A 12779-nucleotide genomic window follows, 5' to 3' on the forward strand; every position below is an offset into this window, starting at 1 on the left:
CAACTTCTGCAGACTTAAACGTCCCTGACTGACAGCTCTGAAGACAGCAGTGGTTCTCCCAGTATGGCATTTGAGCTCTGAAAACAGACAGACTGCCTCCTCAAGTGGGTCCCTGACCTCTGTGTAGCCTAACTGGGAGACACCTCACAGTAGGGGCCGACAGACACCTCATATAGGTGGTTGCCCCTCTGTGACGAAGCTTCCAGAGGAAGGATCAGGCAGCAATATTTTCTGTTCTGCAATATTTGCTGTTCTGCAGCATCTGCTGGTGATACCCATGCAAACGATCTGGAGTGGAACTCCAGCAAACTCCAACAGACCTGCAGCTGAGGGACCTGACTGTTAGAAGGAAAACTAACAAATAGATAGGAATAGCATCAACATCAACAAAAAGGTCATCTACACCAAAACCCCACCTCTAGGCACCAACATCAAAGACCAAAGATAGATAAAACCACAAAGATGAGGAGAAACCACAGCAGAAAAGCTGAAAATTCTAAAAATCAGAGTGCCTCTTCTCTTCCAAAGGATCACAGCTCATCACCAGCAACAGAACAAAGCTGGACAGAGAATAACTTTGACGAGTTGACAGAAGTAAGCTTCAGAAGGTTGGTAATAACAAATTTCTCCAAGCGAAAGGAGGATGTTCAAACCCATTGCAAGGAAGCTAAACAGCTTGAAAAAAGAGTAGATGAATGACTAGAATAAACAGTGTAGCAAAGACCTTAAATGACCTGATGGAACTAAAACCATGGCATGAGAACTTGGTGACACATGCACAAACTTCAATAGCTGATTTGATCAAGTGGAAGAAAGGGTATCAGTGACTGAAGATCAAATTAATGAAATAAAGTGAGAAAACAAGATAGAGAAAAAAAGTAAAAAGAAACGAACAAAGCCTCCAAGAAATATGGGACTAGGTGAAAAGACCAAATCTAGTTTGATTGGTGTACCTGAAAGTGATGGGGAGAATGGAACAAAGCTGGAAAACACTCATCAGGATATTATCCAGGAGAACTTCCCCAACTTAGCAAGGCACTCCAACATTCAAATTCAGGAAATACAGAGAACATTACAAAGATATTCCTTGAGAAAAGCAACCCTGAGACACATAATTGTCAGATTCACTGAGGTTGAAATGAAGGAAAAAAAGTTAAAGGCAGTCAGAGAGAAAGGTCGAGTTACCCACAAAGGGAAGCCCATCAGACTAACAGGGCATCTATCGGCAGAAACCCTACAAGCCAGAAGAGAGTGGGGGCCAATATTCAACATTCCTAAAGAAAAGAATTTTCAACCCAGAATTTCATATCCAGCCAAACTAAGCTTCATAAGTGAAGGAGAAATAAAATGCTTTACAGACAAGCAAATACTGAGAGATTTTGCCACCACCAGGCCTGCCTTACAAGAGTTCCTGAAAGAAGCACATAGAAATAAACAACTGGTACCAACCGTTGCAAAAGCATGCCAAATTGTAAAGACCATTGATGCCATGAAGAAACTGAATCAATTAATGGGTAAAATAACCAGCTAACATAATGACAGGATCAAATTCACACATAACAATATTACCCTTAAATGTAAATGGGCTAAATGCCACAATTAAAAGATACAGACTGGCAAATTGGATGAAGAGTCAAGACCCATCAGTGTACTGTATTCAGGAGACCCATCTCACATGCAAAGATGCACATAGGCTCAAAGTAAAGGGAAGGAGGAAGATCTATCAAGCAAATAGAAAGCAAAAAAAGCAGGGATTGTAATCCTAGTCTCTGATAAAACAGACTTTATGCCAACAAAGATCAAAAGAGACAAAGAAGGCCATTACATAATGATAAAGGGTTCAACTCAACAAGAAGAGCTAACTATCCTAAATATATATGCACCCAATACAGGAGCACCCAGATTCATAAAGCAAGTCCTTAGAGACTTACAAAGAGACTTAAACTGCCACACAATAATAATGGGAGACTTTAATGCCCCAGTGTCAGTATTAGACAGATCAATGAGACAGAAGGTTAAAAAGGATATCCAGGAATTGAACTCAGCTCTGCAACAAGCAGACCTAATAGACATCTACAGAACTTTTCACCCCAAATCAACAGAATATACATTCTTCTCAGCACATCAAACTTATTCCAAAATTGACCACATAGTTGGAAGTAAAGCACTCCTCAGTAAATGTAAAAGAACAGAAATCACAACGAAGTGTCTCTCAGACCACAGTGCAATCAAATTAGAACTCAAGATTAAGAAAGTCACTCAAAACCGCACAACTACATGGAAACTGAACAACTTGCTCCTGACTGACTACTGGGTAAATAATGAAATGAAGGCAGAAATAAAGATATTCTTTGAAACCAATGAGAACAAAGACACAATGTACCAGAATATCTCAGACACATTTAAAGCAGTGTGTAGAGGGAAATGTATAGCACTAAATGCCCACAAGAGAAAGCAGGAAAGATCTAAAATCGACACCCTAACATCATCATTAGAAGAACTAGAGAACCAAGAGCCAACAAATTCAAAAGCTAGCAGAAGGCAAGAAGTAATAACTAAGAATAGAGAAGAACAGAAAGAGATAGAGACACAAAAAACCCTTAAAAAAATCAGTGAATCCAGGAGCTGGTTTTTTGAAAAGATCAACAAAATTGATAGACTGCTAGCAAAACTAATAAAGAAGAAAAGAGAGAAGAATCAAATAGATGCAATAAAAAACGATAAAAGGAATATCACCACGGATCCCACAGAAATACAAACTACCATCCGAGAATACTACAAACACCTCTACACAAATAAACTAAAAAATCTAGAATAAATGGATAAATTCCTGGACACATACGCCCTCCCAAGACTAAGCCAGGAAGAAGTTGAATCTCTGAATAGACCAATAACACTCTGAAATTGAGGCAATAATTAATAGCCTACCAACCAAAAAAAGTCCAGGACCAGATGGACTCATAGCTGTATTCTACCAGAGGCACAAAGAGAAGCTGGTGCCATTCCCTTTGAAACTATTCCAATCAATAGAAAAAGAGGGAATCCTCCCAAATTCAATTTATGATGCCCACATCATCCTGATACCAAAGCCTGACAGAGACACAACAAAAAAAGAGAATTTTAGACCAATATCGCTGATGAACATGGATGTGAAAATCCTGAATAAAATACTGGCAAACCAAATCCAGCAGCACATCGAAAACCTTATCCAACACGATCAAGTCGGCTTCATCTCTGGGATGCAAGGCTGGTTCAACATACACAAATCAATAAACGTAATCCATCACATAAACAGAACCAATGACATAAACCACATGATTATCTCAATAGACTCAGAAAAGGCCTTTGACAAAATTCAGCAGCCCTTCATGCTTAAAACTCTCAATAAACTAGGTATTGATGGAACGTATCTCAAAATAATAAGAGCTATTTATGACAAACCCACAGCCAATATCATGCTGAATAGATAAAAACTGGAAGCATTCCCTTTCCGACACAAGATAAGGATGCCCTCTCTCACCAGTCCTATTCAACATAGTGTTGGAAGTTCTGGTCAGGACAATCAGGCAGGACAAAGAAATAAAGAGCATTCAATTAGTTAAAAAGGAAGTCAAATTGTCCCTGTTTGCAGATGACATGATTGTATATTTAGAAAACCCCATCATCTCAGCCCCAAATCTCCTTAAGCTGATAAGCAACTTCAGCAGTCCCAGGACACAAAATCAATGTGCAAAACTCACAAGCATTCCTATACACCATTAACAGACAAACAGAGCACCAAATCATGAGTAAACTCCCATTCACAATTGCTACAAAGAGAATAAAATACCTAGGAATCCAACTTACAAGGGATGTGAAGGACCTCTTCAAAGAGAACTACAAACCACTGCTCAAGGAAATAAAAGAGGACACGAACAAATGGAAGAATATTCCATGCTTGTGGATAGGAAGAATCAATATCATGAATATGGCCATACTGCCCAAGGTAATTTATAGATTCAATGCCATCCCCATCAAGCTACCAATGACTTTCTTCACAGAATTGGAAAAAACTACTTTAGAGTTCATATGGAACCAAAATAGAGCCCATATTGCCAAGACAATCCTAAGCAAAAAGAACAAAGCTGGAGGCATCACACTACCTGACTTCAAACTGTACTACAAGGCTACAGCAACCAAAACAGCATGGTACTGGTACCAAAACACAGATATAGATCAATGGAGCAGAACAGAGGCCTCAGAAATAACACCACATATTTATAACCATCTGATCTTTGACAAACCTGACAAAAACAAGAAATAGGGAAAGGATTCCCTATTTAATAAATGGTGCTGGGAAAACTGGTTAGCTATATGTAGAAAGCTGAAACTGGATCCTTTCCTTACACCTAATACAAAAATTAATTAAAGATCAATTAAAGATTTAAATGTTAGACTTAAAACCATAAAAACCCTAGAAGAAAACCTAGGCAGTACCATTCAGGTCACAGGCATGGGCAAGGACTTCATGTCTACAACACCAAAAGCAATGGCAACAAAAGCCAAAATTGACAAATGGGATCTAATTAAACTAAAGAGCTTTTGCACAGCAAAAGAAACTACCATCAGAATGAACAGGCAACCTACAGAATGGGAGAAAATTTTTGCAATCTACTCATCAGACAAAGGGCTAATATCCAGAATCTACAAAGAACTCAAAAAAATTTACACTAAAAAAACCAGCAAACCCATCAAAAAGTGGGCAAAAGATATGAACAGACACTTCTCAAAAGAAGCCATCTATGCAGTCAGCAGACATATGAAAAAATGTTCATCATCACTGGTCATCAGAGAAATGCAAATCAAAACCATAATGAGATACCATCTCATACCAGTTAGAATGGCAATCATCAAAAAGTCAGGAAACAACAGGTGCTGGAGAGGATGTGGAGAAATAGGAACGCTTTTACACTGTTGGTGGGACTCTAAACTAGTTCAACCATTATGAAAGACAGTGTGGCGATTCCTCAAGGACCTAGAACTAGAATTACCATTTGACCCAGCAATCCCATTACTGGGTATATACTCAAAGGATTATAAATCATGCTACTATAAAGATGCATGCACACGTATGCTTATTGCAGCACTATTCACAATAGCAAAGACTTGGAACCAACCCAAATGTCCGTCGGTGATAGACTGGATTAAGAAAATGTGGCACATATACACTATGGAATACTACACAGCCATAAAAATGGATGAGTTCATGTCCTTTGCAGGGACATGGATGAAGCTGGAAACCAATAATTCTCAGCAAATTATCACAAGGACAGAAAACCAATGAGATCACTTGAACTCAGGGCGGGGAACATCACACACTGGGGCCTGTCAAGGGTTAGGGATCTGGGGGAGGTATAGCATTAGGAGAAATACCTAATGTAAATGATGAGTTGCTGGGTGCAGCAAAACAACATGGCATGTGTATACCTATGTATCAAACCTGCACATGGTGCACATGTACCCTAGAACTTAAAGTATAATAAAATAAATAATGAAATCATTGCACTTTTCAGCAATGTGAATGCAGCTGGAGGCTGTTATCCTAAATAAAATGACTCAGAAAGTAAAAAACTACATGTTCTCACTTATAAGCTGAAGCTAAACAATGGGTACACATGAACATATGAAATAGAATAATAGATACTGGTAACTCCGAAAGGTGCTAAATATTGAAACCTATAAATGGGGAGTATATATGTTGAGTATTCTGTATGAGGCCTTTGTTATTCTTGTTCAGTCAAATGTAATGATTATGTTTAACTATGCTATTATTGTATTAGTTCTTATTGCAGTTTATAAGAGATAAAATGCATGAATTTCATAAGTATATTTGAAATATACCCATCTTATATCAAAAGATCTTAACTAAACAATATTTTAATAAAGTTTTTCATCAAAGTTTAGACTTAGGACTAAAAATACTATCATTCTAATTTCAATTAAATAATTTCCAGAAAAAGTCTATTAACCAGTTTCATATTATATCTATAAGAAAGCACATTAACCTATTTTCATATTTATATAAATTAACTTACTAGTTCTTCAATGGAGAAGCAGACTTTAAAGGAATTGAATGCTGGAAAATAAGTTTGACTTAGGGAGTAAGGCTGGGACAACTCCAGAGTAGACAGGGTAGGTCCAAAAGTAAAAATTCAATGATAAAAATAATACTGGCATATGACCAGTTTGAAGGCAGTGAGTAAAAGGGTCAGAAGAAAAAAACTGAAGTTATGGAGGTGATTTAGGTAGTATGATGGCTATTAATTATATTTCTGTTAATATTCTACTAACAGAAATGAAAGAGTGTTAAAAATAACTAGTTTGGAGGTTGATATGGTTTGGATGTTTGTCCCCTCCAAATCTAATGTTGAAATGTAATCTCCAATGTTGGAGATAGGGCCTAATGGGACGTGTTAGATCATGAGGATGGATCCCTTATGAATGGCTTAGAACCATCTCCTTGGTGATTATTGAGTTCTCTCTCTGTTAGTTCACATAAGATCTGGTTGTTTAAAATTATATGGTACCTCCCTCCTCTCTCTCTTGCTTTTCCTCTTGCCATGTAATGTGTCTGTTCCCTCTTTGCCTTCCACCATGATTGGAAGCTTCCTGAGGCCTCACCAGAAGCTGAGCAAATCTCGGCGCCATGCTTCCTGCACAGCCTGAAGAGCTGTGAGCCAATTAAACCTCTTTTCTTTATAAATTGCCCAATCTCAGGTATTCCTTTATAGCAATGAAAAAGCAGCCTACAGGCCGGGCGCGGTGGCTCAAGCCTGTAATCCCAGCACTTTGGGAGGCCGAGACGGGCAGATCACGAGGTCAGGAGATCGAGACCATCCTGGCTAACACGGTGAAACCCCATCTCTACTAAAAAATACAAAAAAAAAACTAGCCGGGCGAAGTGGCGGGCGCCTGTGGTCCCAGCTACTCGGGAGGCTGAGGCAGGAGAATGGCGTAAACCCGGGAGGCGGAGCTTGCAGTGAGCTGAGATCCGGCCACTGCACTCCAGCCTGGGCGACAGAGCCAGACTCAGTCTCAAAAAAAAAAAAAAAAAAAAAAAAGAAAAAGAAAAAGCAGCCTACCACTGGGGTAAGGAGAATTCATGATTAAAGTCAAGGAGAATCTTGACTTTAATCATGAATTTAAATCTTGAGTTTGATTATGAGCTATATATATATATATGTTTTATATGTGTGTGTATATATAACATATATATATATCTTACAAAGCAGTGCTAGGTACTTTGTATGGCAGAACTGATCATTATAGAATAATTTATAGTTGGCAGCATAAAGAGTTCAGTAGAAATAAATAAAATTTAAAATGAGTTTTAATAAATTTCTCACCGAGTTGCTAGTGGAGAGTAAAATTCCTAGGGGAGGAAATGAAGAGGGGAAGGGGGACAGAGAAGGGACAAAGTTTGCTAGTGGTAGAATTTTCATTTTTTTCTTTATATTTTGATTTTTACAATTATAAAATTTAAAATTTAATAACTAGATCTTGAAAAAAAACAACCCAGTGTTTTGCATCACAAGTTTTGTACTGAAAAACAAAAACAAAAACAAAAAACACTAGGTAGTCTTCTCCTTCTTGACACGATTTATAAGGCACTGTATAATCATTCCCTGCCTACTTTTCCATCCTCATTTAGTATCATTCTATCTACAGGCTCCAGCTATGCCATGTCCTCTCTTACTTGTAGATTTTTACTCACGTTGTACTGAATTACTCTTTCAAAAAAAAATTTTTTTTTCTCTAGAGACAGGGTCTCCCAGTGTTGCCCAGCTGGTCTTGAACTCCTGGGCTCAAGCATTCCTCCCACTTTGGTCTTCCAAAATGCTGAGATTACAATTATAAGCCACTGCACCCAGCCCGCAAATTACTCTTAAACATCAGTACTGTACACTTACTCCCAAACTTGTCCAACTTCCACTTCAGATGTTATTTTTGTTAGGGAGCTCTTCCCCAAATCCCCCTGCCATGCTGCCACAGTATTCTTTATTTCTCTTAGTGTAATTTCCATTATTATATTTTCTTTATTGTAATTTTGTGTTTAATTTTGTTTTTCCCTACAAGTCTCTGAAAACAGGGACCATTGTATCTCCAGTGCTTACTTCAGTGGTATGGTCTTGGTAAATGTTTGTTGAATGAGTGGATACATTTCAAAGTAGACTGTTTTCAAGTCTAAGGAAACTATTTGACTCATGAATTTTCCTGGGCCGACTGACAAAAGTTTATTTAACAATGTTTTTACAGGAAAAAAAGATGCATTCAAGGCCAGAGAGCATGTCACTCAATTCAGCACTGACAATGGAAAAGTGCTAAATGCCCTTAAATCCAAACCTTCTTTAATGGTTCCCATTAGCTGTGGCAGCAACCATAATAACATAAACAGTACCCATAATAGTTCCCATAAGCTTGGGCAGAGACTCATGGTTATAGGAAAGAAAATAGATATGGCAAGGAGGGTGAAGACTAGGACAGATAGTCAATAAATAAGCTCTGAAAGAGGATGCACAAAATTTTCTACTTTAAATTTAAACAAGCTTTCTGTCACCTTTATCTTTTCCCTCCTTTCTTTTTACTGCCATAAATTATGGCTCCCAAGTAGGTTTTCTTTCTTGTAATGGTTAATTATAGAACAAACATGGGAACCCAGACTAATGGTTTTCTCCTTTATATACAGTTTTTTTTCAACAAATTAATAAGAATGTATTTTTAACAGCAGTTTCAGATCTAAAGAAAATTGAACAGAAAGTATAAAGAGTTCCCACGTACCCCTTCTGTCATTTCCTTTATTATTAACATCTTGTATAAGTGTGGCACATTTGAATTAATTAATTTATTTATTTATTATTTTGTATTGAGATGGAGTCTTACTCTGTCACCCAGGCTGGAGTGCAGTGGTGAGATTATGACTTACTGCATGCTCATCCTTCTGGGCTCAGGTGCACACCACCATACCTGGCTAATTTTTAAAAATTATTTGTACAGATGGGGTCTCATTATGCTGCCCAGACTGGTCTTGAACTCCTGGGCTCAAGCAATCCTCCTACCTTGGCCTCCCAAAGTGCTGGGATTATAGGTGTGAGCCACTGCACCCAGCAATTTTTTTAAATATATATATTTAGAAAAAAATTTTGGTAGTGATGGGGTCTCACTATGTTGCCCAGGCTGGCCTTAGATTCCTGGCCTCAAATAATCTTCCTCCCTCAGCCTTCCAAAGTGCAGGAATTATAGGCATGAGCCACTGTGCCCAGCCAATGAATTGATGTTGACACATATTATTAACTAAAGTCTTGAAAGAATAGTGACATAGAGACTTGGAGAAGATAGCTTCCCATTAAATCTTATTAAGTAGATAAAGAAAAAGTTTTCAGATATTAACAAAATAATGCCAAAAGTTAAATCTATACTTATTTTGTATTCTGTCATCATTTTTTGGTCTAAATATATGTGCTAAGAATGGCAAAGAATTTCCCTATAATACTGAGAGACCTGCTTTGCTAGTCCAGGGATTGCTTATTTCTATGCTTGTGATACAGAAAACTACATTTGTTAGAATATTTCTAGTTAGGAAATTGTCTTTAACTTACAGCTTTAAACTTGTGTGACAGTGGAAGTTGATTTTACCTTTAAACTTGTGAGGAATGCCTGGTACATATTAGATGTCCAATATATGTAATCTTTTATTGAGTTAAAAAATGAATTGAATTAATAATTAATAATTCATTATGATCTCATTGATTTGACTCCAACTAATTCACCAGTCAAAAGAATTGTGTATATTTTCTCACAATTAGGACTATAGTAAAATATATTTTTTCATGTGAACTATATGTTAAAGTAATCGTCACAATTAACTTTTAAAACACAAATCTGAATTTGCCACATTAATAGAGAACTGACTATTCTACCTACAATCTTTTCATATGAACTTAGCACATCAGTGAAAGGAAACACAACTGTAACCTTCTATATATATCCTTTTACAATAAAACCCTTATCCTACAGATTAATGAAATTTTTTAACTTAAAAACTATCTGAAAATTTCTTATATAGGAAATAGGGAAACAATAAAATTAGTGATAAGAACAAATTAGGAATAACAGGAGGAATCACACTCATCTCTTCTTCAAAAAGAAAAAAAAGGTAATTCAAGGAGGAAGAGAATACAACATATGCTTGACAACAACACTTATAACATTGGTCAAATTCTCTAGGCACTAGCATGAATAGGAAAGAAATTGTGTGGCACGCTTTTGAAACAAGATGAGAAGGTTATAAAAGTCTTTAGAAATCCACTTTAGGTCAGACAGCTTCTAGCTTAATTATTCTGAGTTCTTCAAGGATTATGTAAAAACACTCATGCTCTAATCTGGCATGGAACTTTGGGTAAATGCTTCAATTTGTTAAAAATAAATTTAAGTTTTGCATTTAGGTTTTCCTCAGTGCTTTTCAGGAACTTATTTACCATGTCATTGTTCAGGTTGGCACTTCCACAGTTTACTACCAAAGAAATGCTTGTACTCTTTTACTCCAAAGGAAAGCTACAATATGACAAATGTTGGGATGGTATATGATATATAAAATTCTTAATAGTTCCCATTGTGCAGAATACTTATAACCTTTGCTCCAATACAAATTTATGTTTATAATACCTTATATCTAAATTTGAAAAACTAACAGTGAAGGAATGAATGAATACAAACTCTTACCACTTGGCAATACCATGACTGGCTCTGTAAACCTTTGTTCATCTGCTAATGGTAGGTTTAAGGAGATGATTAACACCATTCCCAGACTGGTTCCAACAAACAGACAAGGAGAGATGGTAGAGTCATTTTTCCGTGCAAAGGATTCCATGAAGTATAGTGCTGTAATTGCTTCTTTAGAATCTTTGTCAATACTGGAGATACTAGAGCTTCTGGAACGATTATAGGAATTTTCTCGGTTTTCTATGGAAATACATAAAAAACCCCACACAAATTGTTAGCATATTTCCACAATAACATCAGGGATTTAATATATAAAAACCGAAATTACAAGGAGGAAGTAAAATTACATTGTTTGTTAATTGACCTAGGAGGGAGCTTATCCAGTTAACCCCTTATTTTGAAGATGGAGAAACTGAAGTCTAGAAGTATAATTCATAAGCTTAGGCAGACCTAGGACTAGAATTGGAGGCTCCTGAGTTCTGGCTCACCATTTTTCTTTCTCTATGTTAACTCACAAGTTAGTTGAAATTCTTTTACCTAGAAAAAAGATTTAGTCTAAATAGTAACGGTTATAAGAATTTCCGATATCACTGAAATTGTGCTTCCCTCCTACCTCTAAATTGTTGGAAGTGTCCCTAACACTTTGTCAGTTCCAAAAACAATATTGTGACGATTGGCATGAAAGGGCTTATCTGGATCACAAATCTTCTGTGGCAAACATATTCTATATCTGGAGTAATTACAATTGTAAAAATTAACATTTCTACCAAGGCCAAAATGCAAATTTTATCTCCCTGAACTAGTTTCAGGCTGTTACCTTTAATTCAAATCCAGTCCTAACTTTGCCTAGGGCTAAACAAAGAGTATAGACTATATGCCATCCTGTTGATAGTGGTAATCTTTCTGAGAGTGCTTCAGCTCACTTGAAAAAAAAAAAACACACAAAAAAAACAGGATGGTTTCAGGTTCTCCTCTCATCAACACTTGTACATGTGCACACTCCAATAAGCATAAACTTATACAGCTCAGTGAAATGTTATCAAGGTTGTCCTGCTCTTATAATCTACAGAGTACAAGTTCTTCATATTTTTCTTTCTATGGCCTTCACTCTCTTTTTCCTCTTGATAGGTACACATGTAACTCATAATAGTTTTTATAGAAAAGGAAACAAAATATAGTATTTCTAATTTCTCCTTTTTATCTCTTAGCAAATTTATAAAAATAATTGTCATAAAATTTAGAGACAAGAGGGAGTTTGGAGGTTATATATTTTACAGATTTGGAGACAGACTTAGAGTTTAGTAATTTTCCCAGAATCCAGGACAAATTAGAGGTAGAAGTATCTAAAATTCAAAATTCCCACCTCTCATTACAGTGATTCAGAGTGCTACTTCTGGCTGGGTGTGGTGTCTCATAGCTGTCTGTAACCCCAGTGCTTGAGGCCAGGAGTTCAAGACTACCTTGGGCAACTTAGTGAGACACTGTCTCTACAAAAACTGAAAAATAAGATGGATGTGGTGGTGTGCACCTGCACCTCCAGCTGCTTGGGAGGCTGAGGCAGGAGCGTCGCTTAAGTCCAGGAGTTAGAGGCTGCAGTGCACTATGATTGTGCCACTGTAATCTAACCTCAGCAACAGAATGAGATCCTCTCTCTTAAAAAAATAAAAATTAAACGGGGGCTACTTCTTTTATAATCCTTACATAGTGCTTCTTTTATAACATGCTAGCTATTATATGGCTCCAAATCTTTTCCATTCATGGTTCATCACCATACAAAGTTGATATTCATAGACACCTGTTAGAGAAATAACATCATTATCTGCATATCTAAGGGATCAGATTTAGTATAGCATAATATTTAAAAAAACAAACGCTTAAATATAATTTTTTTAAATTTGAGGACCAATATAGATCACTGTCAAAAGTTTTCAGGAGTAGTAAATAGAGACTTACTTCACAGCATAGAATTACTATAGCAAATTTTCCTAAAATTTTTTTTTCCTATCTCTCTTTCTAAAGTT

General features: G+C 36.7%; 1 protein-coding gene across 5 annotated transcripts in view; it reads right to left on the minus strand.

Moving 5' to 3' along the window:
- The window catches only part of LOC105470313 (syntaxin binding protein 5L), a 493614-nt gene that overhangs the window by 33168 nt on the left and 447667 nt on the right, over positions 1-12779 (minus strand). For all 5 annotated transcript variants that reach the window (XM_011722169.2, XM_011722172.2, XM_011722170.2 and 2 more), the window contains one exon: positions 10759-10998. In XM_011722169.2, coding sequence (XP_011720471.1) covers positions 10759-10998 — 240 coding nt within the window. The remainder of the gene's footprint in view (positions 1-10758; positions 10999-12779) is intronic.

Source organism: Macaca nemestrina, chromosome 2 (assembly GCF_043159975.1).
Source record: "Macaca nemestrina isolate mMacNem1 chromosome 2, mMacNem.hap1, whole genome shotgun sequence".
Lineage (NCBI taxonomy): Eukaryota > Metazoa > Chordata > Mammalia > Primates > Cercopithecidae > Macaca > Macaca nemestrina.